The following is a 27,924-nucleotide window of genomic DNA, read 5'->3' as shown; positions in this document are numbered from 1 at the left end:
TTGCTCAAATTACACATCAAAGATTTACACATTGATCATCCCTCATGCAAATGATAATGGAATAGTAAACTCCCCCTCAAGCAAAGGCTATTCCTATGGAGATGTATTGCAAGAGTTGGCACATATTTGGCAAAAAGAAATATTCCTACTGCTGAATGTGTGTAGCGTCCATGCTTGGATGAGAATATTCCACATTGGTTATGGAATCGCACAAATTCGAAGGAGTTCTTGCATCGCATTTAACTGCCAATTTCCAAAGGTACGTTTTTCTAGAAACTTCTCGATCATTGGCAGATTGGCAAGGAAATTAACAGACAAAGCTCCTTTCTTTGCATAGACAAGATTTTGGGCACTTTGGACAATCTAGATTGGTCGCAATCGACAGGTTTTCCAATCACCTCAGATTGACAAGTATTACTACTTCCGTAATCATTGCGTCAATCTTTATATGACTGTTCTAGAGCAACTAGACCAGCTGCATCTCAACTTGTTTTTTCACAGCTTTTAGTTACATTGTATACGAAGTGCCCTCATCTTGGGGGCTCTTCTCTTTATACGGTAAAGAAATAGAAAGTGTGGTTCTACAAAAGAAAAAAAAAGAAAAAAAAAAGGTGTGCGTGTGTGGAACAATAAACTATATTATGGACTGAAGCAATTATTGAATCATTTCAAGCTTCTTTAAAAAGTGTGAAAAAGGTGTGGAAATGGAAGAGAAGTAAATGCACTCGCTAATAACATGATTGAATTGCAATGAACATTGCAAGTGTGTTACTCTATACCTCTTACCACCAGAATGAAAGACTTGAAAATGGCATGATCCATCATAATTTTCATGTATCATCACACGTTTCCATGTCAAATACTGAAAACATCTACCCCGTCTCTCTAGATTGGGGTTGAGGCTTTGATAGGAATTGCATGGGAATAACAGGAACCAAGAAATTATTGAACTGGGAATCTAAGTTCTTATAACTTCCGGTTGCACCTGCCTGTTGTGCCCGAAGGAGCGCTGCTTTTTTGGTCTGATGCAGCTTTATATCTTCACCATGCTTTTGTGAAGAAGGCTCATATCTCCGAGAACCCTGTTGAAGATAAGCAGGACTGTTAAGAAGGGGATCTTATAACCGTAACAATGTGTGCACACCATCAATAAGGATAGAGACAGATGTGGGCATCTTATAGCTGTAACAATGTGTACAGTTAACAATGTGGCAGCATACACTGCCTGAAGATGAGAACTAACCTCTACTTTCCGCCCCAAAGGTCGAGCTTCAATGCTTGAGGGGCCTGAATTATGAGGCGGCCTGGAAAATGGTTTGAAAACAGCAAAATAGAAGAGGTTAGTGGGCATACAAAGATCCCATCAGTCAAACGCTCCAGAATACCGACACCCACAATTAGGTAAACTAAATAGTACCTTCCAGATTTCGACGAACCATGTGATTGGTATTCTCCTGTAGAATCTACACCGAAAACTTTACCTTAGATTGTTTGGAAAGGATTCAATGCAAACACTAAGCAAGACGGATGGCTAAATGATCACCTTTATTGCTAGATCGGACAGTTCCCTTGTCTCTGTCCATGAAAGCACCTCGTGTGATCGCTGGACTGGACAGGGTAGATGTCCCCACAGCAGTGGGGCTCTGGCTTCGGTCGGGACCAACAAATCCAGGTGGCACATAACTCGGTGAGGTTGAACCAACACTAGCTGCGTCTCGTTTTCTTGAATCATGTACAACTGCATGCCTGCAGCATTGTAGTCACGGTTAAGTCGATAGTTACTCCTGTACTACACCATGTAGAACAAGCACTGGATCATACAAAGAATGCATAGAATAGAGGCCTACGGAGGATTTGGCATGCTAATGGAGGTCCCCACTCTGCCTAACCAGCCCTACAGTCTTTCATTAAAGACAAGCTTCGGGGAGTTGAAGATAGGAGTAGCCCCTTTGGACTATATATACCGCCACATTGCCTTTGCATGTGGGATTACTATTGAAATATGTAAGCTCGGGTGTTGAGAAATTTTGTGTATGAACACATCGTAAGTGTGCAAGAATTATTTTGTGTGAGTTGGATGGATGAGAGTGCCACAAGTTACCACATGGAGTGTAAGAAGATGTTCAAGAGATAAAGATGCAAGCCTGTCATTGTATGGTTCATAACACATTGCAATATAGATTGAGTTGAGTGTGCCTATTCTCTTGCATTAGTGTGCTAATTATGTCACGTGCACACCCATCAGGTGTACAAGTGACATGGCATCATCAAGCATTCATAAGCATTTAGCAGATAGCATTGAGTATCATCACGTATTAATCCAGGCATTAATCCATTTATCCAGGCATTAATCACAGCATAAGCATGTGTTTGGGGCTTGTACAGCACCAACAGCAGTTACAAGGCATATAGCAGCATTTAGAGCATTCATTATATCAGGTCGGGGCGTTGTGACCAACCGAAAGCAGTGGAAGGCAGCCGACAGCAGTTAATGGCTTATTGCAGTCGTGAGGGGTACAGTCCTCTGGCGGACAGCAGTTTAGGTACTACCCGACCAGCAGCAGCTAGGGAGCATTGGGAGTCAACAAGTCGGCAGTACATTCAGCATATAGACAGTAGCCAGCATATTCAGCATTCAAGTCATCTCCTGCCTCCTACATAGAGGAAAGCCGGCATCTAAGGGTGGACCTCAGCATTGGAGAAAGGATCAGCCATCATCATCATCATTCAGTATCTCTCTCTCTCCCGAGAAGGATATTCATTGTAACCATTCATTTAATCATATAGCTGCATTGCATTGCATTGACAACTTTGTCTATCTCTTAAGTGTTATTAAGTGAAATTTAGTTAAGCCTAAGGTTGTGATTACTACGATCAATCCCTCGCATGTCACAAATTATCATTATGGATTTTCTTGATTATTTTGAGCTTCCTTAATTTCATTGAAATGATCCAGTTCAAAACCCATCTCGGGATCAAACAAGGACAAACTTCAGCCATGATGTAGAACACTTGTGCCTATGTGCTAGGGTTCTCCAAGGTAGAAAGAAGAGTGCGGCGGAATCACACAGCGCACAGCCACACACGAGTCCTAAAACTATTGTCTGTATTAAGTACAAGGAAAGGTGAAACTGGCCTTCAGAAATTAACGGGCGGTGGAACAAACACTCGCACACAAAACACTTCATCACCCATGGGAACCTGGAAAAGTAAAACAAACAGGGGAGCTAGAGTGCTCCCGCAAATAGTACAAGGACACCGATTGGCCCTAAAACGCACTGGCGCCCCTTGCGGTATTTCTTTACTTGATCAAATATGAGTACATCTTGTCGAATACTTTACCAATAGGATCCCTTTTAGCTTTTCACTCAAGACTTTCCAAATAAGAACTCTCGTTACTACAACAAAGCATTCCATAGAGAAGGCACACATGTACAACACCTTCCTGTTAGAAAAAGTCTTCTCCATCTCAACCATGGATTCCCACAACCCTTTCCCAAACAACAGTAGGGCTGTACCAAACCATATGCCCTTCCTACAGTCACAGCTTGCGTGTAACCTCGGGAAAACTAAAACCTGTTCACATGAATCCAAAGACATGCTTTCCACACGAAACCAAAGACCTGTATCCGATAAACCATAGACCTATATCCCATAACCATAGGCCTATATCCTCGATACCAAAGTCCCTTTTCTTCACGAAAGACCAATGTCTTGTTTCCATGACAGATAAATCCTCATATGCACCATCCAATCACGATGCCAAAAACCTAGAGAGAGAAAGATAGAGGATGTGTCAAGCCATCCCTGAATACACATAGGTCCAAGACGAAAAGCAACACACATCTCTTCCAAGAACATTATCCTGTGCATCTTGACTTGATCCTCTCTATCCAAATCTCGTAAAAAAAACCTGCTTGCGCACAGAGAGAGAGAGAGAGAGAGAGACCCCTTGGCTGTTAGCCCCTCGGTGCCTCCTTCAGCTCACCTTCTTCAAGAGAGATAGAGAGAGACCCACGCTGACTGCTTCCACACATGCAGCCACCTGGTGTAGAGGGCCTCCCATCTGACACTCGTCTGGCTGCCCGACTGTCTGCAGAGAAACTCTTGCCTGACGCCTGCCTGGCTGCCCATTGCTGGTTGCCCATAGATGTAGTCGCCTGGTCGCTTTTTACTTGGTAGTAGCCCATGCTCAACCACCTAATCACCTGTCTGGCTGCCCATGTGCACCAACGCCCTGCTGTAGGCCATGTGCATTAGCACCTTGTCAGCACCCAGCAGCAGCAACCTCCGGCAGTAGCACCCGACGGCAGCGGCAGCAGTAGCACCCAGCGGCCAACAGCAGCGTCAGCACGGCAGCGGCAACATCAGCACGACAGCAACAGCCAACAGCAGCGGCAGTGGCTGGCGGCAGCAGCAGGTTCTGGCGGTGGCACTGGGCAATAGCTCCTGGTGGTGGCGGCAACAACAGTACCCGGTGGCGGCAGTGGTACCCGGCGGCGGCACCACCCCATGCGCAGTAGCGCCCATGTGCAGCAGCGTCACGTAAACCATCCGGCCACCCCTGAAGATCCATACAGCGACCACCACAGGGCCTGTTACGAATCTCCGCCACCTTCCTTAAATAAAGAAACGATGCGTTTTTTTTCTCAAAAGCGCCAAAAGCCAAGGTTTAAAAACGCATGCTTTTAAAAATGAAGATAAAAATATTTTTAAGCATCAAAGGTTTAAAAACCTTATAAACAATAAAATTCCCTTTTGATGAGTTTCCTTTTCACACTCAACTGATGCCTGTTCACACTTGTCCATCTCGTGCCCGTTCCCATGGCCACCTGCTTGTTGTCCAGAGGGAAAAACAAAGGGTCGTAACATACCCCCCTCTTGAAAAATAGCAAGCGTCCTCGATTGCACTCAATAACATAGTAAGCATCCAATGAAGAAAGATTCCCCATATGACCAAAGCAATGCCCCTCCAATGCATCTGGGTGATGAAACAATCATCCTGAACAATAAAGCCATACCGTCACATCGAAGTGACAAACAACTCTTGCTTGTTCCTTCAGTACCTGTAGCAAAGAGTCTAAAATCAAGTGGAAACACGTAACCTGTGTTAGCCAAAAACAAAACCACGCATCATTCTACATATGACAAACCTATGCATGACACATATGCATTTGCAAACAATATGCTCCTGACGATGCTCTATCTACTCCAAAAATAGCAGTCTCAGGGTTGCTCGCAAGCCTTACACCCATGTATATCCCACAAGACCCACGACTGATGGTACAACATGAGCATATGAAAGCACTCAATGCATCTAAACTATACATCCACGAAGTACTTCCCACATATGTCCCTCTTGATGCTTTACACACTCTACTTATGGCCATCCCGCAGGAGCCACATTCAGTGATACACCATGAACATGGTAAAGCGATGTATCATATCAACATACATGCATCTCATCCTGACACATCCAGAGTATTTTCCATGTATCCCCAAGGGTACCAGGATCCAATGGCACCAGAATACCATAATACCTCAGAAAGTGTATAAATACATGCACAAATAGAGTTCAATCCATATATCAATGAACCAAACCAACTCTAGGACTACTCGCAAGACTTATGCCCTCCATAAAGTCTCGAAGTGTTAGCTCAGGTTGCTGCAAACTTTGAGCTCAACCAAACCATGCCATTCCAAAGGAGACCAACTCCACAAATAGCATCATCTCAAAATCCAATTGACCGATCCTGTGGTCAAGAACAGCCAGAACCATATGACAAAGATCAATCTTCCTCAGTCATACCTTAGTTCCAAAGGCAAAAACCATCCATAGTTGCAGTTATAGTTCATGGTGCGGCCGACTATGAACCATATCCAACTTTACCATCTCATGTGACTAGTACACAATATCATAGAAGTCCCATAAGTAGATGTACTGTCAGCCTCAGTACCTTCGGGTGAATACAAAGATGTCACCAAGCGACTTCTAGATGAAAAACTGAGCCTGTCTATAACAAGGGAGCGGAGGTGCTACCCCCCTCTTGAGCATCAGGCAATGCTCCAGACCCATGCTCTGCTGAACTTGAATGAGCTGTAACAAGAGTCGGCTCCAACTCAAAGGCATCAAGATAAAGCTGCAATACCTGAGGTGAATCTGCTAAGTCACCCTCCTCCATCCACTTCGCATCCATCAGTGAATAGTTCTTTAAACTTCACAAGATAGCGACAGGAAACTCTACCTCGTACCTTTCTTTCTTTATGTGCCAATATCTGCTCGGGAATAAGAACCTCATCAAGTTTCTCTGCTTCCAACTGAGCCTCATCTGATACATCCACAGGCACCCATAACCTCCTTGCACTCCACCCAAGTGGTAAGCACAAGTCCCTAATGAAGCATAGTAGATCACCACTGCTAACCATAGAAAGAAGCCGCCTTCCGAACCCATGAAGCCTCCATGAAGATACCACTAGTGACAAAATGTCGAAAGTCATAGCCTCCAACCCATCTCTTGCACCATAACACTTCAAGTGCTTCTTGTTCCTGGCCAACTACTTCTTGTCCTTGGTGTCTTTTCTCCTAAGCTTCATCTTTAGCTTTTGCTCTTCACCTTATATAGACAGAGACTCATAATCTTACACTGTCTTGTACTTCCTTTTCACTGTCCACATGTTGAAGCTTTTGATGTGACCACGGGCTCGCCTCCTTGAGAAAGTCGACGATATCCCGGCAATGGAACCATGAAACCGGCCTTCAAAAATTTGACGGGCGGTGGAACAAACACTCGCACACAAAACACTTCATCACCCATGGGAACCTAGAAAAGCAAAACAAACAGGGGAGCTAGAGTGATCCTACAAACAGTACAAGGACACCGATTGGCCCCAAAACGCACTGGCGTCCCTTGCGGTATTTCTTTACTTGATCAAATATGAGTACAAAGTACATCTTGTCGAATCCTTTACCAATAGGATCCCTTTTAGCTTTTCACCCAGGACTTTCCAATTAAGAACTCTCGTCACTACAGCAAAGCATTCCATAGAGAAGGCATACCTATACAACACCTTCCTGTTAGAAAAAGTCTTCTCCATCTCAACCATGGATTCCCACAACCCTTTCCCAGATAGCAGTAAGGCTATACCAAACCATATGTCCTTCCTACAGTCACAACTTGCGTGTAACCTCGCGAAAACTAAAACCTGTTCACATGAATCCAAAGACATGCTTTCCACACGAAACCAAAGACCTGTCTCCGATAAACCATAGACCTATATCCCATAACCATAGGCCTGTATCCTCGATACCAAAGTCCCTTTTCTTCACGAAAGACCAATGTCATGTTTCCATGAGAGAGAAATCCTCATATGCACCATCCAATCACGATGCAAAAAACCTAGAGAGAGAAAGATAGAGAACATGTCAAGCCATCCCTGAATACACATAGGTCCAAGACGAAGAGCAACACACATCTCTTCCAAGAACATCATCGTGTGCATCTTAACTTGATCCTCTGTATCCAAATCTCGTAAAAAAAAAACCTGCTTGCGAAGAGAGAGAGAGAGAGAGAGAGAGAGAGAGAGAGAGAGAGAGAGAGAGACCCGTTGGCTGTTAGCCCCTCGGTGCCTCCTTCAGCTCACCTTCTTTAAGAGAGATAGAGAGAGACCCACGCTGACTGCTTCCACACATGCAGCCACCTGGCGTAGAGGGCCTCCCATCTGACACTCGTCTGGCTACCCAACTGTCTGCAGAGAAACTCTTGCCTGACGCCTGCCTGGCTACCCATTGCTGGTTGCCCATAGATGTAGTCGCCTGGTCGCTTTTTACTTGGTAGTAGCCCATGCTCAACCACCTAATCACCTGCCTGGCTGCCCATGTGCACCAACACCCTGCTGTAGGCCATGTGCATTAGCACCTTGTCAGCGCCCAGCAGCAGTAACTTCCGGCAGTAGCACCCGACGGCGGCGGCGACAGCCAACGGCCAACAGCAGCGGCAGCAGCAGCTTCAGCACGTCAGCAGCAGCAGCATCAGCACATAAGCAGCACCATCAGCACGGCAGCAACAACCAACAGCAGCAGCAGTGGCTGGCGGCGGCGGCGGCGGCGGCAGACTGGCAGTGGCAGCAGCTCCTGGTGGTGGTGGCGACAGCAGCAATACCCGGCAGCGGCACCTGGTACCAGCGATGGCACCTGTTCCCAGTGGCAAAACCTGTACCCGACGGTGGCACCACCCCATGCACAGTAGCGCCCATGTGCAGCAGCGTCACGTTAACCATCCGGCCACCCCTGAAGATCCATATGGCGACCACCTCTTACGAATCTCTGCCACCTTCCTTAAATAAAGAAACGATGCATTTTTTTCTCAAAAACGCCAAAAGCCAAGGTTTAAAAACGCACGCGTTTAAAAATAAAGATAAAAATATTTTTAAGCATCAAAGGTTTAAAAACCTTATAAACAATAAAATTCCCTTTTGTCCCCTTTCACACTTGGGCTGGCCACACTTATGAGTTTCACACTCAACTGATGCATGTTCACACTTGTCCATCCCGTGCCCGTGCCGTGCCCACCTGCTTGTTGTCCAGCGGGAAAAACACAAGGTCGTAACAAAAGGACAATTACAATGAATATCTAGTACAATGGATATGGCTAAGTGAAAATGTCAACTACGGCCTTTTAGGTTGTTGTACTTTGCCGGCTAACACTTCGCCTATAGAGAATCGCTATGTGAAGTCCAACGCTGAGGAAAGCAGATGATTATGTGAAGTCCAACCCACGTATAAATATGCACTAATGCTAATGGTCGGTGTTTTATTGCTGTCGGCCAGGTCCACAACCTGCCACATGGCACCTACGCTTGCACACGGGCCAATACATGCTATCTTACAGGTGACATGGGTCACATTTCCCCCCCTCTTGCACTGCATCTATCCTCATCTATACAGTGTCCATATAAAGTGCCCTTCCATATAAGTAAAAGATCCAAGCAAAGTTCATCCAAGGTACCCTAGTGTTCTCGAACACTACGAGACCACTTTGCATCCAGTGCAAAGGTTCACATTCTATCCTCACCGCATCAGCACAAAGACTCGCAAAGACAACTGCAGATGACTTTTGCCTGATCCTGTTAGCCTTGGAAGTCCCTAGTGTGAACACGGGCACCTTTTACCCTATGCTAGCAAGGGTTTTTTCCCATGTGAACACACTCTTGTGAGTTAGCCACATCATCCCTAGGGCTATTAGTACCTTGTACTCCACACATTCGTCATCATTGTCATTGAGTACTTCCAGCTATCGTGTCTCGTCTCTCGCTCTCTCGCTCCTGTGTGACTATGTGTGTGTGTGTGTCTCTGTGAGTATGCAGAGCATCTTCTCCCTCATCCAACATTGGTATCAGAGCAGTGTTCTTAGTTCACGGCTTCGGTTTCAGAGCCACCTTTCAAAGCCAGTGTTATTAGAGCTTTGCTAGAGAGCTTAGGTTTCAGAGACTAGGTCTCAAAGCCTGGTCAGAGCTTGGTTTCAGTGCCAACAGCTCCGTCGGTTTTGCCTGGTCAGCAATTCAACCTTCGGTTTTTAGCTTTCAACATCGGACTTCTTAGGTCCGTCAGCTGCGTCCGTAGGCTTTGCCTAGTCAGCCATTCAATCATTCGGCTTCAGGTTTTCTGCATTCAGCCATTCGACATCACGTTTCAGTAGCCGACGCTCGGCTTTCCGCTTTCAACGTTAGACTTTAGGCTTTCAGAGTCGGCTTTTCAATGCTTGGCTTTCCGCATTCAGCTTTTAGCCATTGGTGTTCGGCAATTGACTGTGGTTTCCGCGTCAGGCAACTCAAATTTAAGTCTTCAACTGTCCGCATTCAGCAGTTTGCCGGGTTTACTTCATTGGCCGGGTTTACTTTCTTGGCCGGGTTTACCCATTCAACAATCGCGTTTCCGCTTCGGCACTCTGCTTTTGGCATTTAGATTTCGGACTTCCACCTTTGGCATTCGTCGTTTGGCTTTCAGCTTCCCTCAGCTGATTCAGTCAATTGATTCAACGTCTGTCCGCCAACTGATTCCACCTACCGATTCCAATACGCCGATTCCACTTGCAACTCTTGACCTGCAGATTGCTAATTTGGTAAGTTTGCACATGCATTGAGCAAACATTTGAGATACTCTGAGTCACTTGAAGCTCCTTCTTTTTTTTTCCATGAAAAGATCCTTTCATTAGTTATAAAAAGAAAAGGGCCCAATGGGCTACAAACCCTCTCCTGATCATAAGAAGGCAGAGCAGAGATCCAATCAAGGCAGCTAGGGAGACTCTCCCTAGGTGCAGAAAAGTACAAATAACTGAGAGGCTATATCATACAATAGGAGGGGGGAAAATCCAAACAGGTGGCCTGTAGTGCCAGCGGGGGGTACCCGCGTGAGTATAGAAAGGGCCGCTGCGCCAAGTGGTGTGGAAGGCCTAGCGTCGCAAGATCGCTCGATCCGAGTCGCCCCGGATGCGGTCATACTGGCCTCGCAGGGTGTGAATCAACTCCTGCCAGATAGCCCGAACAATCTCTGCTGGTGGCTCCAGTCTCCCCTCAAAGGCCCTGAAACAACGAGCTCTCCAGGTGAACCATATGGTGAGGCTGCTGAGGAGCTCCCATCGTAAATCCCTCTCCTGTGTCCAGCCGGCTGTCGAGAAATCCGGTGAAGGAACAAGGTGAGGCTGGCCCCCAATGAATCTGATGGCCTCGCTGACCTGCTCCATCTCGTATCCCAGAGCTAGCCCTGACGAAGTCGACCAAGCAGCGGCTCCCCACGTATACATTCCCTCTCGAGAGAGGGGGGCCAAAATGCGCAGAATCCTTAGCCAAATTGCTGCGCTTGTGGCCAGTCCCATAGGCAATGTCGCTGGATCTCCTCCGGGAGACTGCAAAAGGCCTGCCAATCTCCAAAACTGTGCTGGGCCTGCCACCAATGGTCCCCAGGCTAGACGAGGCCGAGAACCCAACATATAAAAGCTTCTTCCGAATGCTCAGAAGAAGCGGGGCGATCTGCTGCTCAGGTGACAAATCAAGTCCAATCTGGCATCCCACATACCGCACTGCTGTGCCAGGAGGAATCCATCTAAAACACGGGTCTGGGCTCCATGCCGGAGTGGGGGCGCTACTGATCCAAAAAGCCACTGTCTTGCGCCAATTGATCAATGCTCCCGAAGCAACACCAAAAACCTGTAGAGATTGCTCTGCCCTCTGTAGATTGGCCTCCTAGCCATGCAAAAACAATCCCGTGTCATTAGCAAACTCATAAACAAACAAGTCCTCACCCCGGACTGGAAACTCGAGTCCTCTCAAACCAACCTCCTCTGCTGTCAAATACATGCTCATAGCCTCTGCAAAGAAAAGAAAAAGGAACGGAGCGAGAGCGCATCCTTGACGGACTGATCTGGTCAGCTCAAAACTCGGCCCCTGTCCTCTTGCCATCAACACCTGGCTACGAGCTGTGGAATATAAAGCCGCCACCCCTCGAATCCAGTCTGGCTCAAAACCCAGGCAAAGCATAGTGCCCTCCAGAAAAACCCAGTCGACTCTATCGTATGCCTTCTCAAAATCGAGAAGCATAACAACCAAGTCCTCGACGAGAAATCTAGCTCGGGCCGTCGCCTCCCAGAAGGTGAAAATGTTGTCAAGGATACTGCGCTCCTTGACAAATCCTGTCTGGGTAGCATGAATCAAATCCCCAAGGAAGGGTTGGATCCTCAAACTCAAGGCCTTGGCTGGGACCTTGTAGACAATATTGAGGATCGTAATAGGCCCCCACTGCCGAATATCATCTGACACTCCCTCCCCCTTGGGGATAAGAAAGATCAAGCCCTCTGAAAAACACTGTGGCATCACCCCAGTGTCCAAAACATGCTGAAAACCCCTACGGAGGCCTGGCCCCAAAAGGTCCCAATAGCGCATAAAAAAGGCAGGCGTCGATCCATCCTCTCCAGGGCAACTATGACGCGGGGGGACCCTCAAAGCCTCACCAAGCTCATCCTCTGAAAGGGGCTCACCCAAAGCTATGCGCATACGATTTGTGACCCTCCTCTGCACATGGGCCCACACAGTCTGTCTGCAAGCATCACGTGCCTCCGTGGCTGGCTCCGCTGAAAGCAGGTCTCTGTAGAACTCAATGGCAATAGCTCTAATCTCCTCGGGCTCAGTGGCTAACGATCCGTCCTGACTCCTGAGCTGGCGTACTCCTGCTCGAGCATGGCGGGGTCCGGTGATCTCAAAAAACCCCCCAGTCACTCTATCACCCAGCTAAGTCCACTGAGAGGCCTGGCGATGATAGTAAAACTCGTGTCTCTGCTCCTCTGCCTCTCTAACCTCCTGGCGTGCCTGGCTCAACTGGGACGCCACCCACTCACATGTAGGCTGTTGCTCCTGAAGGCGCTCGAGTGAAGCAAGGCTACGTCTCAAGCGACGCTCCCGCTCTCGTGTCTCTCCCAGCCGTGTCAAGGCTGTAGCGTGCAAAAAAGAGTTGAGCTCAATGAGCCCCTGGGCACACTGGCCTGCTGCATCCAGGTCAGAGCTCTGGCTATCCTGCCATATCCTCTCAATGTCCTCAAAAAGACTGGGGTCTGTAAGTGTCCTCTCTAGGATCCTCAACTGCAAGCTGATCTCCAGTGTCCTCTCCTCAAAGAGTCAAAATAACTGGCGCATGGTCTGAGAAAGAGGTGCCAGCGAGAATGACAACGGAGCCACCACGCTCCCCGAACCTGTCGCCCACATAGAAGCGATCAATCCGTGATAGATTAGTCCCTCCCTACCGGCGATCCGACCGATAAAAACTAAGACTGTCCTAAGAACGGGAGAAAGCCTTAGCTGCCATGCATCAGTGATCCGCAGTGTCATACAAAATCGCTCCCAAGCTGCAAGCTCCGTGCCGTGCAGTGTAACATGACTGCCTCCCACCCTATCGGCCGGGTCCTCAAGCATGTTGAAGTCTCCCCCAACACACCAATGTGCGGCCTCGGGCAATGCATCTGTAACAAGGGTCCAAAACTCTTCTCTGGCACTAGCATGATTGGGCGCATAGACATTGAGCACACCAATGTGCTCATCATGCATCCTCAGAATAACATACTGCGCTCTACCAGGCACAGTAACCCCGCGATCCACAATGGCCTGCCGCCATGCATCCGCAACGACCATACATACTCCTCCTTGCCCATCCAAGGGGCCAAAACCTGCAGACCAAAAAGTGTCCCATCTACCAGGCATCACCGAACCATATCTCCGAATCCTGCTCTCACTCAAATGGTGCTCCTGCATCATCAGAATATCAATACTGCCCCCAACCAGGCATCTCTAAAGCTCCTACCTCAAGCAACCACGATAACGTACATAGTGTGCACCGCCAAGGCCCTGTACATTCCATGAGATGATCCTCATGGATGACCTGCTGAGGTGGAGGCTGTCTCAGCCATATGGCGGGCCTTCACAAGCGGCTTGGATGGAGAGTAATCCCCATCCGAGCGACTACGAATCTGCCCACCCGGTGTGCTACAAGAGTCTCGGACCAGGCGCCAGTGGCTGTGTCCCATAGCGATTGCCTCCCGCTCGAGAAAGAATCCTCATGTATGCATACATAGCCAGGGTCTCGCGCTAGGTCTGCCACTATGCGAATCACCAAGTGTCGATTCCCGGAGGCATCTGCACTCCCGGTAGTATCAAAGAAATGTGCCAACTCCCAGAGTCGGCCTACCATGTCTGTAGTCTCCAAGTCGCTCACATGGTGAGAAAACTCAACTGCCTGTGTCTGCAAAATACTAAGAGCAAGATCCGAAGTATCACCGCATGAACTCTGATAGGTGCTGGCTCATGGGGGGCCTCGGCTCCAAATAGGCGTGTAAAGGAGTAGTCGAAAGCCTCCGAGCGCTATCTAGTGTCGAGACTACTCAGCCGACTGCGGATAGAGGATATCCGTGAAGCACGAATCGGCATGGTAGGTCTCCTTTGCGGTACACGAGCAAGGTTGGTGCTCAGTGCCTGCGGGACTGCAGGTGAGCGCCAGGGCACTGCCAGTGCCTCCCGGGAGCTGAGACGAGCGGAGGGGGAGGAGGGGGGGGGAGAAGGGGGTGGGGAAGGAGACGTTGAAAATGCGGGAGCGGAAACGGGAGGAGGCGAGGGTGGAAGCGAGGCGGGAGGGGGGGACGGGGGAGGGGGGGTGGAGGTGGAGGTGGAGGTGGAGGTGGAGGTGGAGGTGGAGGTGGAGGTGGAGGTGGAGGTGGGGGCGTTGGCATCTCCTGATCCTCAATCTGCGCTGGGATCTCCTCCTGGAGGGGAGCAAAGCTGTTCCTCACTGGAACCCAATGATGTTGAGGCTGCTGCTGCGTCGGTCTTTGGGCATGCTGCTGTGGCTGTCTCCCTCTACGGCGCCCCTGTCCAGGCTGCCAATCAGAGGTCTCTATGGGCTGAGCAGGTGTGTCCTAGAGGCTGCCTGCCGAGCCGCATCTGTGGACGGGCTATCGGAGGTCTGCTGCTGCGGTGAAGGTCGGGGTCTCCTGCGAGGGCAGGCCTTGGCCAGGTGGCCAACCTACCTGCATATAAAACACTGGTTCGGGAGCCCCGAAAACTCCACTCTCTGATCGATCCATCCCCCCCCCCCCATCCTAGGTAACTGAATGACCTTCGGAAGGGAGATGTCAGGAACCAAAACTCTGACCAAAGGAAGGCCAGCTGCTCTAGCCACCACTGAAGCTGCTGTGGGGCCAGTCTCAAGCACCGAGCCCACCAATGATCCTATCCTGGAAAGGAGCGAAAGGTACTCGCGGCGAAGTCCAGGAAAGCAAACTATGACATGGAATAGGCGCTCTCCCTGCTCGGTCTCGCTGCTGGGTCGAAACCATGCTGCCAATGTCTGAAGAAGGCCCGAGCGTCCCTGATGTCAAGGGGACTCATGGCTAGGACCTGGGCCACGCTCTGGGCTGTCTCGAACTCAATCTGGTAGTGTCCGCAGCCCAGTAACTGAACGTCCAGGATCTTGCCCACATCTGCAAGAAGGCGGGCCTGGAGAAGATCTCGGATCTCCCCTCTGCTGGGGCGGGTGCCAACTATACGGCAGATGGTGGAATGTACCTGGAGGCGTTCCACCTCTGCGGCGATGCTCGCTTCCTCTTCTGGCAAAAGAGAAAGCCTGATGGGGGTATCCTCAGGGGCGGGCGAGGGGGCTGCGGAAGAGTCCCTCTGAGGCGAGGCGGGAGGGGCCTCCAAGGTCTAAGCTGGAAAGATAAAGTGTTTTCTCATGCCCCTTTAAAAATAATTGGGTCCCCACTGTGCAGGATGCTATGTTCTAAATGAAAAGAGGTGTTGGAACTCATGGTATGGTATGGATGTGGAAGAGCTTCAAAGAATTCTTTATTGCGCTTAGGGATATGGTGGACTCAGAAGATCAATCCCCCTTAGCCTTACAAGAGCCTAGAATAGCCAAAAGATTGAACAATAAGGCATTGAAAAGATTTAACGATTGCATCAGTGGGATGGAAAGAGCCAGAGCAATTCGAGATAGATCTTGCCCTCTCTAACAGAGAAGCACAACTGGTCAAGTATGTGTTGGAGGAAGTGCAGAAGGGCTGGACATCCACTATTGTGGATGATACTTGTCGGATCAAGGATTGGTCCTGGTTTAATGGCTCTAAGCTAGACAAAGGCATAACTAGAGTTTTATACAGTGCCTTGAGGGTAAGTGAAGATAATGTCACTCATTGTAACATAATATGGAGAGTGAATTGGAGCCCTAATTGTTGGAGAAGGAAGTAGAAGGCAATATGGGAAATGGAAATACCTACCAAATCTCAAGTGTTCTGCCTATGGAGAGTTTGTATGGGAGCTTTGCCCCACTGGCTCTAAATTGATTCAAAGGAACTTCACAAGTGGATGCTGCCCCAGATGCATGACTGCCTTGGAAGATGGGAAACATACATTTTGTGATTGCCTTACTATTAGAGTAGCTTGGGTCAAAATTGGAAAATGGGTCCAGAATTGTCTAGGAGTGCAAGGCCAATGGGGGGACTGGTTGTTTGGTGGACATGTGGATGTGATCTTTAATATCATCAGGTGCTGCTGTTTATGGGAAATCTAGAATTCCAGAAACTGCATTGTGTTTCAGAAAGCTCGTGATACAAGGATTGATATTAGTGGATTGATGCATAAATATATTTGTATGTGCTGGTCTATATGTTTGATAATTAACAGAATTAGTGGAGTTGAGCTGTTTCAACTGCTCTGCCTAGTTTGCTACCACTCTCCGCCTCCAAACAAAGCAGAATACAAATTTGTATACCTTTGATGAGTTGGTAGCTCTCTTGTTACAGGAAGAGAAATCTTGTTTCAATCAGAACAACATGCTTACTTCTGATCAGGCTTTTGCTGCCTCCCACTTTGGCAAAAGAAAATCTGGGACTGCTTATGGTGCTAAACCTAAGGACAAAGCACCAACCTGTTCAAATTCTCCCAAGTCTGAAGAGGACAAAACTGAGAAAAAGAAGAGATGCAACTATTGACGGAAACCTGGTCATGTCATTAAGGAATGTTGGAAAAGGAGACAGAGTGAGCAGAAGAAGTAGCAAACCACAGCTGACAATACAAAGGCAGCCAATTTCGCACATGATGGCTATGCTTTAACAGTCACATGTGAATGAGTAGAATTAGGGTTAGGGTTTCATGTGAGAGACAAACACACAGAGAGAAGGAAGAGAGAGAGAGAGTTGTGGGGATAAGTCAACTCATAGGAATGAGTGTGTGACTCCCCTATCACACATGTATATTGCACTAGTACACATAGTGCACTTAGTACATTAAAAGTACTAAGTGTACTATGTACTATAACAACCTCCCACTTAAAGGCAAAGTGCCCTTAAGTAAAGGAAAAGAAAAATCAGCATGTACATGATAATATACAAGGCCATATCAAGGCTGAAACTGGCCTCATCCAATGCCCATCAAGTGTCTGCAATGAGCAAACCGCTCCCGAGGCAAACTCTTTGTCAAAAGATCAGCCGAGTTGTCATCCATATGAATCTTAACAAGCTGAATTTGCTTGTTCTCTATCACCTCTCTGATGAAGTGATACTTCACATCCACATGCTTCGTCTTTACATGAAAGACAGGATTCTTTGCCAACTGGATGGCACTCTGACTGTCACAATGCAACAATGGAATATCCCCTGTATAACCCAAATCAACCACTAATCGAGATAGCCATAATGCCTCCTTGCAAGCCTCTGTGGCTGCAATATACTCGGCCTCTGTAGTAGATAAGGCAGTGCACTTCTGCATCCTGGATATCCATGACACAGCACCTCCTGTGAATGTAAACACATAACCGGTAGTAGACTTCCGGTTATCTGGATGACCAGCATAATCTGAATCCGTGTAACCATGCACTAATGCATCCTGTTTGCCAAAACAAATGCACATATCCTGTGTGCCATTCAGGTATCTCATGACACCTTTCACTGCTTCCCAATGCTTCTTGCCAGGGTTGGCCATGTATCTAGAAACCACTCCCACTGCAAATGCAATGTTCGGCCTAGTAGCGATCATGGCATACATGAGACTGCCACAAGCTGAAGCATACGGAATCTTGGCCATATCAGCCCTGCCACTATCCGACTGTGGGTTGTCCATAGCACTGAGTTTCACATATGGAGGCAAAGGAGTACTAGTCTTCTTCCCCCCGTCCATATTGAACCTCTGCAAAACTTTGCCAATGTATTCCTTCTGAGACAAATACAACACATGCTGATTTCTGTCCCGAAGTATCCGCATACCCAAAATGTGATTTGCATCACCCAAATCCTTCATATCAAAGGTTTGATGCAGCCTCTTTTTCAAAGTATCCATCTCTTTACGAGATTTCCCGGCAATCAACATATCATCAACATACAAGATGAGGATCAATAGACTGCCATCCAAAGCTTTCTTGGTGTATAAGCAGTGATCTATGTCACTTCTCCTGAAATGCTGGGATTTCATGAATGTATCAAATTTATGATACCATTCCCTTGGTGCCTGTTTGAGCCCATAAAGACTCTTTTTCAGCTTGCATACAAGCTTCTCCTTTCCATTTACTGCATAACCCTCTGGCTGTTGCATATATATCTCCTCATGGAGATCACCGTGAAGAAAAGCAGTCTTCACATCCATCTGAATCAAATCCAGATCATCATGAGCAACCAAAGCTAATACAGCTCTAAGTGTGGTCATTTTGACCACTGGAGAGAAGATCTCATCAAAGTCCACACCATATTCCTGCTTGAAGCCCTTAGCCACTAACCTGGCTTTGTATCTTGGCTTTGCATCAGGTGCAACTTTGAGCATGTAAACCCACTTGCATGGCAAAACCTTCTTGCCTGTAGGCAAATGCACCAACTTCCATGTTCCATTTTTGTGCAGAGAATCCATCTCTGACTTCATGGCACGCTCCCAAAGAGCCTTGTCTACCCTCTGTAAAGCCTCCTTATCACATGAGGGCTCCCCACAGTCAGTAAGCATCAAGTAGTCAACCCCTGGAACAAACCTGTCAGGGGCTCTGGAGGGTCTTGTGGACCTCCGTACCCAATGACCATCATTTGCAGGTTGCTGTCCAGCCTGCATATCACCTATTGGTGGCTCTTGTTCCATGCCATAAGGCTGAAAAATCATGCCCGGTATCTCCTCTAACTGTGGTATATCCATAGGGATATCTTCTGCCATCTCTGGCTGTCCATTTGGACCATTTTCAGCACCATTTAAGGGCTGGTTTTACTGCTGTAATGGCTGATTTACAGCCCTTGGTTGTTGTTAATGATGTCCATCATCATCAAAGATGACTCTGCCAGGCTCCTGTTGCCTTGCAGGCTCCTTATACATGCATGTTTCATCAAAAATGACATCATTGCTGCGTATAATCTTTCTATTCACGGGATCCCAAAGTCTATACCCCATTTCACCTCTGTCACCATATCCTAGGAATATGCATTTGTGAGACTTAGGATCAAGTTTGGTGCGCATTTCCCTGCGTATGTGCACGTAGGCAACGCAACCAAACACTCTCAAGTGCTTGTATGACGGAGGCTTCCCCGTCCATACTTCCTCTGGCACTTTCCCACCAAGCCTCGTGTTAGGTGACCTGTTTATAAGGTGAACGGTTGTCATAACAGCTTCAGCACAAAAACCATGAGGTAATGCAGCATGTGACAACATAGAACGGACCTTCTCCTAAATGGTCCTGTTCATCCTCTCTGCTGTCCCGTTTTGTGGAGGATCATAAGGAGTAGAGAGCTCCCTCTTGATGCCTTTAGCATCACAAAAGTCCTGAAACTGTTTGGACATATACTCTTCAACATTGTCGGAACGCAAAGCCGTCAGTGTTTTGCCAGTTTGATTCTCAACATGAGCAACAAACTTCTCAAACATTGAGAATGTATCACTCTTCAAACGAAGAGGATAGACCCACACCTTGCGTGTGGCATCATCAATAAAAGACACAAAATATTTTGCCCCTCCCAAAGAAAGTTGAGGCATCTCACATACATCTGTATGCACAAGCTCTAACTGAGCATCTTTTTGTCCAAGAGCTTTCTTGTGGGGGCACTGCAGTTGCCTGCCATATATACAATGCTCACAAAACTGAAAACTTTAGAGAAGGCAAGTAACGAAAACAAGACAATTGCTCCATTCCTTTGACACTCATGTGTCCCAACCGGATATGCCACATAGAGATTTCCGACATCTCGGTTGCATTTACATTAGCATGGTGACAAACACCTGCATGCATGAAGTAAAGAGTGTCCACCTTAGAGCCTCTGGCAACAACCAGTGAGCCCTTACTAATCTTCCACTTTCCACGACCAAATGTGGTAACATAATCAGCATCATCAAGCTGTCCAGTAGAAAGCAGGTTCTTCTTGATCTCAGGCACATGCCTGACATCATGGAGCATAAGCTGTGAGCCATCTGAAAACACAAGCCTCACATCACCTCTGCCAAGAATCTCACATGCATGGTTGTCACCCAAATAAACTACTCCTTCATTGCCAGCAGTATACCTGACAAACAAGTCTTTGCAAATGAAGACCAAGACAGTGTTCAAAGTCAGGCCAGGAATGGATTGTGGACTAGATGGAAAACAGATGCATAGATCTTAATCTGAGACAGAGTGGTTTTGGAGACCGGGCCGGGCTTTCAAAGAAAAGGGTTGCCAGGGATGGATGGATGACAGAGGGACTCCGGGAATAGAGTGGGATGATGACAGTCATCCAAGAACAGGTGGGAATCCCGTCATCAAGTTTAGCATAGGGGGATGTCATGTGCATGGATATGCCATGGACATTCTCAGAGATTTATCCAGAAGAGGGCAGCCAAAAAAAGACAGTAAGAACCAGGATTTTGGAGCACAAGGCAGAATTTTGGACTTGGAGCATGGCATGGAAGAGGCTGTCGGCTGCCAGGAGTCAGGACTAGTGCTGTCAACTGCAAGACCAGGGTGTCGGCTGTACCAGAACAAAGGGCTGCACGCGCTTCAGCGTTTGTGGAGAACCAGCATAGTCACGATGGCCGACCAGCATTTATGGAGAAATAAGGCCTAGTTGGCTGACCGACTGTAGTACTCCTATGATCCCAGAGCCCATAAAAGGCATAGGGTGCTCCTTGTGTTAGGCATTCATTCCTTTAGGGAGTGGATCTTTAGGGTCCTTAGTCTAGGACAGATTTTGGTGATTTATACCTTTTGTATGAAGGCAGCCTAGGGCTGCAAATTTAGGTACCTTTTTGTACCATCACAAATATACTGAATTTCCAGCATCTCTCTCTCTCTCTACTCTCTCTTCATATCTGCGTTTTGCATCAGCATGTTTCCTCGAGCATTTGGGGCTGAACGAAGACCCCCAAAGCTTCCGCATGTTACATTGGTATCAGAGCATCAGGCTCAGCAAAGCTAAACACTGATTCAGTCCCATATGATGGTGTACAAGTCGAAGGTACAAGAAAGTACACGGATGCGAAGCCCAAGGCAAGGAACACAGAATCGGGAAGAGCTCCCAGGAGGTTTGTTGGTGGTGTTCCACAGAGCCAGAGGGGATGGCAGTCTTGCGAGCCAGATAGGTTCTCGGGCAACGGTCCCAAGGGAGGATTATCCTCCAAGGGGTGATGTGAGAGTGCCAGACTAATTTCTCAGGAATGAAGACCAAGACAGTGTTCAGAGTCAGGCCAGGAATGGATTGTGGCATAGTCACAGGGGACGGGGACGGGGACGGGGGACGGCCATAGTAGGGAACGGGGACGGGGACGGGGACGGGGGACGGCCATAAGTAGGGAACGGGGACGGGGGAGGGAACAGCACTCAAAAAATACTTTTTTTTTAAATTTTTCTACTCTACACTTATTCTACTTTGGAAGTACATCAAAATGAGCACAAATTTATACTAAAATGGTAAGCTTTTGAGTCATATTAATAATTAAGTAGATACAAAATGAGTCATGACTCAAGAGTTAGGACTCGGGAGTCAGGACTAAGCCTTAAGGAGGCAAAATACAAGGACGGACTCAAATGAGTCAATGACAAAGAAGTGCTGAGGACTAGAGGCTAGAGGCTAGAGCTAAGTAGTAAGGCCCATGAATCATGATCCATGAATGATCATCCACGTGAAGTGCTCGCCTCATGGTCATGGGTAGCTTGTGCCAAAGAAGCATCAAGCTCATCCTCAGTCTCATCCTCACTGGCATGCTGCTCCTGCACCTCATCCTCCCGTTGCTCTTCTTGTTGACTCATCTCCCACTCGATGAAGGAATCTGCCTTCTTGGTCACGCTCTTGCAAAGCATTCGCAAGTTCGCGCTGACGAAGACAAGGTCATTGGCACGCTCTACCCCGAGTCGGTTCCTCTTCCTAGAGGCAATGTGGCTGTAGGTACTCCAAAGTTGCTCCAAGCAAGAGGAGCTGACGGCCTGGCTAAGTATGCGGATGGCAAGCTGCTGCAGCTCCGGTCCATCTGAACCAAAGTCCTCCCACCATAGAGCAGCACCAACTTTGGAGCGGTCAACCTGTGCATCATGACAGCCATAGGAGCCATGAAATGACCTGTACATCGAAAGCTGGTCCCTGATCTTGCGCCTAACCGATGCATCCGGCACAAGACGATCCAAGATGATCCTCCATCCAGCAAGAGGAGCCGACGACCTGGCTAAGAGCAAGAGGAGCTGACGGCCTGGCTAAGTATGCGGATGGCAAGCTGCTGCAGCTCCGGTCCATCTGAACCAAAGTCCTCCCACCATAGAGCAGCACCAACTTTGGAGCGGTCAACCTGTGCATCATGACAGCCATAGGAGCCATGAAATGACCTGTACATCGAAAGCTGGTCCCTGATCTTGCGCCTAACCGATGCATCCGGCACAAGACGATCCAAGATGATCCTCCATCCAGCGCTCACCTCCCGGTCGCTCTCCTGCTTGTTGCCTTGGAATTCTGGGTCCACCACATAAGCTGCTGCATGCAATGGAGAGTAGTAGGAATTCCACCTTCCTAGACACAAGGCATGGATCTCCTCGTATCTGTCTTCGTCAGGCACGAAGTCTTTCAACTTCTCTATCATGCGATCCATGGCCTCGTAGACCTTGCCTATGCATGGTTGCATAGCGTCTACAATCCTCAATAGGTGGACTATGGGCCTCACCGTAGCATCTGTGGTCTTCACACGCTCCCACCAAGAGGCGTCATCCGCCCGTAGCCTACACTCTTGGCCAATGTTTGTATGGGACTCTTGCATGGCGACAAACTCGTCGCTAAGGAAAAGCCCCCTCAAAGCACCACTACAATCCTTCAACCGGCCCAACATGAGAAAGTTGTAGGCAAACCGGGTGTCGGAATATTTGAGGAGAGAGAGACAGGACCTCTTGTTGAACTCATGCCGAAGTCTTTGGTGGTTGACGACAAAGGAGACCATGGTGTTGGCCTCCTCAATGAGCGGGCTGATCCATGGTAATGCCCCGATGTCCTTGAGAAGGTTGTTTAGGCAATGAGCCATACAAAAGGACACCGTGACATGTCCATACATACTTTGCAGAATAGCTCCCGCCGCCCTATTGGAAGGCTCCCCATCCGCAACAAAGCCCACTACATGCTCGGGGCCAACGATCTCCATGGTGGTAGCCCACTCCGCCGCAAGCACATCCGCGCTCTTCCCAGAGCCGGATGCATCATGAGATGAGATGAAGTACATCTCTCCGCGGACACCCACAACAGCCATACATGGAAGTACGCCAGAGATGCATCTTACAGGTTTTAGGCCACACATAGGAAAGGATGTGTGTTTGTATGCATGACGGGGTGGAGAAGGGAGGAGATGCAGGGGGGCTGGGCTAAGGTGGAGGTGGAGGTGGAGGTGGTGAGAGAAGCAAGTGGGGAGAATGTGAATTCTCTAGAAAAAATTTGGTAGGGAAGAGAATCTCCCTCTGTGCCCCCCCCTCCCTCCATTGTGCAATTGTGAGAGGAATTGGTCTACATTTAATTTCATTCACACAAAGCCACGCAACAAATTCAAAGGTTCACATGATGTAGAATTAGTCTATGTTTTTTGTAATATAAGAATGAGAGATTCTCGGAAGGGGAGAGAGGGGAGAGAGAGAGAAATGAAATGAAATGAAATGTTATATTAACGTCTTCAAAAGGCCATAATGACCTATGAGACCAAAAGTTACATCATGGTGGATCTGATACAATGTCTGGATATAAAAAAACCCAGAAAATGAAAAATAAAGATGATACTACTGGCACCTAGAAAATGAAACTGGAAATGGAAGGTAAACAGAAACCCTTATAGGGTGTGAATATAGTGAGAGGGGGGGGGGGGGGGTTAAGCTATGGAGGTGAGTGGAATATAGTGAGGGAATACAATATCATGTGGGACGGAGGGGTACACTATGGAGGTGCCTCCATCTCATAATATGTGCCGCATCGGACACTGGCGGATCGCCTCAATATCCTCTGTGGTCAGCACCCTGACTGGGTGTCTCGCATGCCTCGCAAGAATAATCCGAATCCGCCGCTGCAACCTCCGTCTATGCTGGGATGCCCTCCTCCGTAGTCGTGGGCATCTGGACCACCCAAGCTCAATCGCACGATCAATCAGTGTACCTCTGGTGTGGGCCGTATCCATGTCTTGCTGCTGCTATGGTCCATGTGGCGCAGTGATGGCTGGACTAAAGAAGTCTGTAATGTGCCTCTGAGTCTGGCTCTCTGTGCGCCTAAGCAGGCTATCTCTATGTCTCCGCAGCTCAAGCAAGAACAATCCCAAACACCTCTGGTCCTGGTACCCCATGACTCTGGAAAGTGGTCCAAAACCCTCTCTGAATAAACAGTGGAAACGACCACGTATCTCATAGTATGCAGTACAATGGCATATATAATGCAGCTCTGTCTCTGGCTCCCCATGGCATACTCGGCATATCCTGGCCTCAGCTGGTATACCTCTATATTGGCCAATCTCAATCTCAAGCTGGTGTGAGGATGTGCGAATCTGACCAATAGCACATCGTACTGCATGAGACAAGTGTACATCCATGTAACTGGGTCTGATCACAAAACCATCTGCTGTGAGCTGAAGAAAATGCTCTCTGTAGAAAGCCATCTTCGTGCCCAGCTCCTCAGTCGGCTGTATCCATGTCCTCCTCATGTCCAGCTGAACTAAATCCTGACGGATGAGTCTGGTAATCTCTGTCCGTGTGAGAGTGAGAGAGAGTGCCTCCAGAGAATACTGGAAGGGAGGCAATCTGTCCATGCTAAAACCATGTGCCTGGAACCAAGATGTCATCTGTCCATACCAACAAGCCGTGTCTCCCTGTAAAGCTAACTGTCGGGAGGACTCCAGGGCGAGGCGTGCATATCTGTCTCGGGGGAGATCCCACAAGCCATGTATGTAGGAGACTGATCTCGTAAGAGCCTCAATCACCAGAGGAGCACATGCAGCCCTGGGTGGTTTGGAGAGGATGTGTTCGCAGGTTCAGTTTCAGGAACCTCGAACGAAACTTTGCCTTTTTGACACTCTAGTGACATCAGCTATGCTTTATGGAGTGCAGATATGGGGACCTTCAGTGGGCCATCACAGCGCAGGCGGGTGGAGAGGTATGGAGAGGCCTTTGGTATCTATGATTGCTAGGATTATTAGAGCCAAGGCCGTGGTACCTCATGAGATTATTCGAGCAGAGCTGACTTAGAGCCAAGGCCGTGGTACCTCATGAGATTATTCGAGCAGAGCTGGAGGTTTGTTGTTGGAGGTTTAACACAAATCTGTTTTTCTAAGTAGAAAATGATATTTTTGATATAAAAATATACTAACATGGATTTTTTCATGGTTGCATACCCATGGCCGAGAACCGCCTCGATGAACGGATGTGGTGTAGTTTACCTCCTCCCACCATGTCCATCCCGTTGTCCTTCTACGAGAAGCCTCGGCACGTGAGGAGGATGCCATGGTTGAAAATGGCTTGACTCTTGAGCCTTGAGGAATGAGAGAGAGAGAGAGAGAGAGAGCCTTGAGGAATGAGAGAGAGAGAGAGAGAGAGCCTAGAGGCTTGGAAGTTGGAAGACTCGAAGAGTCAAGACTCAAGAGGGTTGAGGGAGAGGTGAGAGCCTAGGCCCTAGAGCTTGGAACTTGGAAGTTGGAAGAGAGAAGATTCAAGAAGCTTGAGCCTTGAAAGCTTGAGCAATGAGCCTTGAGAGTTGTGAACTTGTGTGTGCTTGTAGCCTTGTAGAGGCTTGTTCTTATATAGATAGGCAAGAGAGAGAGAGGAAAGCCTCAAGGGCAAGAGAGAGAGAGAGGGCCAAGCCTCAAAGAGCGAAGGGCCAAGGCCCAACAGCCATAAACGGCTAGGAAGGGGCAGGTAGGCGGCAGGCAGGCGCAACGGCCAAAAATGGGCGCAACGGCCCTCTGTCGTCCCCACACAGCGCCGTCCCCGTCCCTGCGCCGTCCCCGGTTTGAAACGTTCGTCGGGGGACGTCCGTCCGTCCCCGTCCCTGCGCCGTCCCGTTTCGCCGTCCCGGCGTTCCAAGGCTCCGTCCCCTCCGTCCCCTGTGACTATGGATTGTGGACTAGATGGAAAAGCAGATGCATAGATCTTAATCTGAGACATAGTGGTTTTGGAGACCACGCCGGGCATTCACAGAAAAGCGTTGCCAGAGATGGATGGATGACAGAGGGACTCCGGGAATAGAGTGGGATGATGACAGTCATCCAAGAACATGTTGGAATCCCGTCATCAAGTTTCGCAGAGGGGGATGTCATGTGCATGGATATGCCATGGATATTCTCAGAGATTTATCGAGAAGAGGACAGCCAAAAAAAGACAGTAAGAACCAGGATTTTGGAGAACAAGGCAGAATTTTGAACTTGGAGCATGGCATGGCAGAGGCAGTCGGCTGCCAGGAGTCAGGACTGGTGCTGTCGACTGCAAGACCAGGGTGTCGGCTGTACCAGAAGAAAGGGCTGCAGGCGCTTCAGCGTTTGTGGAGAACCACCATAGTCAAGATGGCCGACCAGCATTTATGGAGAAATTAGGCCCAGTCGACTGACCGACTGTAGTACTCCTATGATCCAAGAGCCTATAAAAGGCATAGGGTGCTCATTGTGTTAGGCATTCATTCCTTTAGGGAGTGGATCTTTAGGGTCCTTAGTCTAGGACAGATTTTGGTGATTTACACCTTTTGTATGAAGACAGCCTAGGGCTGCAAATTTAGGTACCTTTTTGTACCATCAAAAAAATACTAAATTTCCAGCATCTCTCTCTCTCCCTACTCTCTCTTCATATCTAGATTCTTGCATCAGCATGTTTCCAGGAGTGTTTAGGGCTGAACGAAAACCCCCAAAGCTTCCGCGTGTTACATTGGTATCAGAGCATCAGGCTCAGCAAAGCTAAACACTGATTCAGTCCCATATGATGGTGTACAGGTCGAAGGTACAAGAAAGTACACGGATGCGAAGCCCAAGGCAAGGAACACAGAATCGGGAAGAGCTCCCAAGAGGTTTGTTGGTGGTGTTCCACAGAGCCAAAGGGGATGGCAATCCTGCGAGCCAGATAGGTTCTCGGGCAACAGTCCCAAGGGAGGATTATCCTCCAAGGGGTGATGTGAGAGTGCCAGACTCGTTGCTCAGGAATAAACACCAAGACAGTGTTCAGAGTCAGGGCAAGAATGGATTGTGGACTAGATGGAAAACAGATGCATAGATCTTAATCTGAGAGAGAGTGGTTTTGGAGACCGTGCCGGGCTTTCAGAGAAAAGAGGGATGGATGGATGACAGAGGGACTCCGGGAATAGAGTGGGATGATGACAGTCATCCAAGAACAAGTTGGAATCCCGTCATCAAGTTTAGCAGAGGGGGATGTCATGTGCATGGATATGCCATGGACATTCTTTGAGATTTATCCAGAAGAGGGCAGCTAGAAAAAGACAGTAAGAACCAGGATTTTGGAGCACAAGGCAGAATTTTGGACTTGGAGCATGGCATGGAAGAGGCTGTCGGCTGCCAGGAGTCAGGACTGGTGCTGTCGACTGCAAGACCAGGGTGTTGGCTGTTCCAGAAGAAAGGGCTGCACGCGCTTCAGCGTTTGTGGAGAACCAGCATAGTCACGATGGCCGACCAGCATTTATGGAGAAATTAGGCCCAGTCGGCTGACCGACTGTAGTACTCCTATGATCCAAGAGACTATAAAAGGCATAGGGTGCTCATTGTGTAAGGCATTCATTCCTTTAGGGAGTGGATCTTTAGGGTCCTTAGTCTAGAACAGATTTTAGCGATTTACACCTTGTGTATGAAGGCAGCCTAGGGCTGCAAATTTAGGTACCTTTTTGTACCATCACAAATATACTGAATTTCCTGCATCTCTCTACTCTCTCTTCATATCTGCGTTTTGCATCAGCATGTTTCCAAGAG

At 48.3% G+C, this 27,924-nt stretch overlaps 1 protein-coding gene across 2 annotated transcripts in view; it reads right to left on the bottom strand.

Moving 5' to 3' along the window:
• Positions 1–622: 622 nt before the first annotated feature.
• LOC147616779 (uncharacterized) overlaps positions 623–27,924 on the bottom strand; it is a 62,704-nt gene continuing 35,402 nt past the window's right edge. For both annotated transcript variants that reach the window (XM_086777845.1, XM_086777844.1), the window contains exons 3-6: positions 1,544–1,746; positions 1,418–1,463; positions 1,244–1,304; positions 623–1,082 (exon numbers count right to left, since the gene is read on the bottom strand). In XM_086777845.1, coding sequence (XP_086633971.1) covers positions 873–1,082; positions 1,244–1,304; positions 1,418–1,463; positions 1,544–1,746 — 520 coding nt within the window. In that variant the 3' untranslated portion in view covers positions 623–872. The remainder of the gene's footprint in view (positions 1,083–1,243; positions 1,305–1,417; positions 1,464–1,543; positions 1,747–27,924) is intronic.

Source organism: Cibotium barometz, chromosome 38 (assembly GCF_041138505.1).
Source record: "Cibotium barometz isolate CiBa-2024 chromosome 38, ASM4113850v1, whole genome shotgun sequence".
Taxonomy (NCBI): Eukaryota; Viridiplantae; Streptophyta; class Polypodiopsida; order Cyatheales; family Cibotiaceae; genus Cibotium; species Cibotium barometz.
Note: the sequence above shows the minus strand (reverse complement) of the source record. Positions and strands in the feature narration are given on the sequence as shown.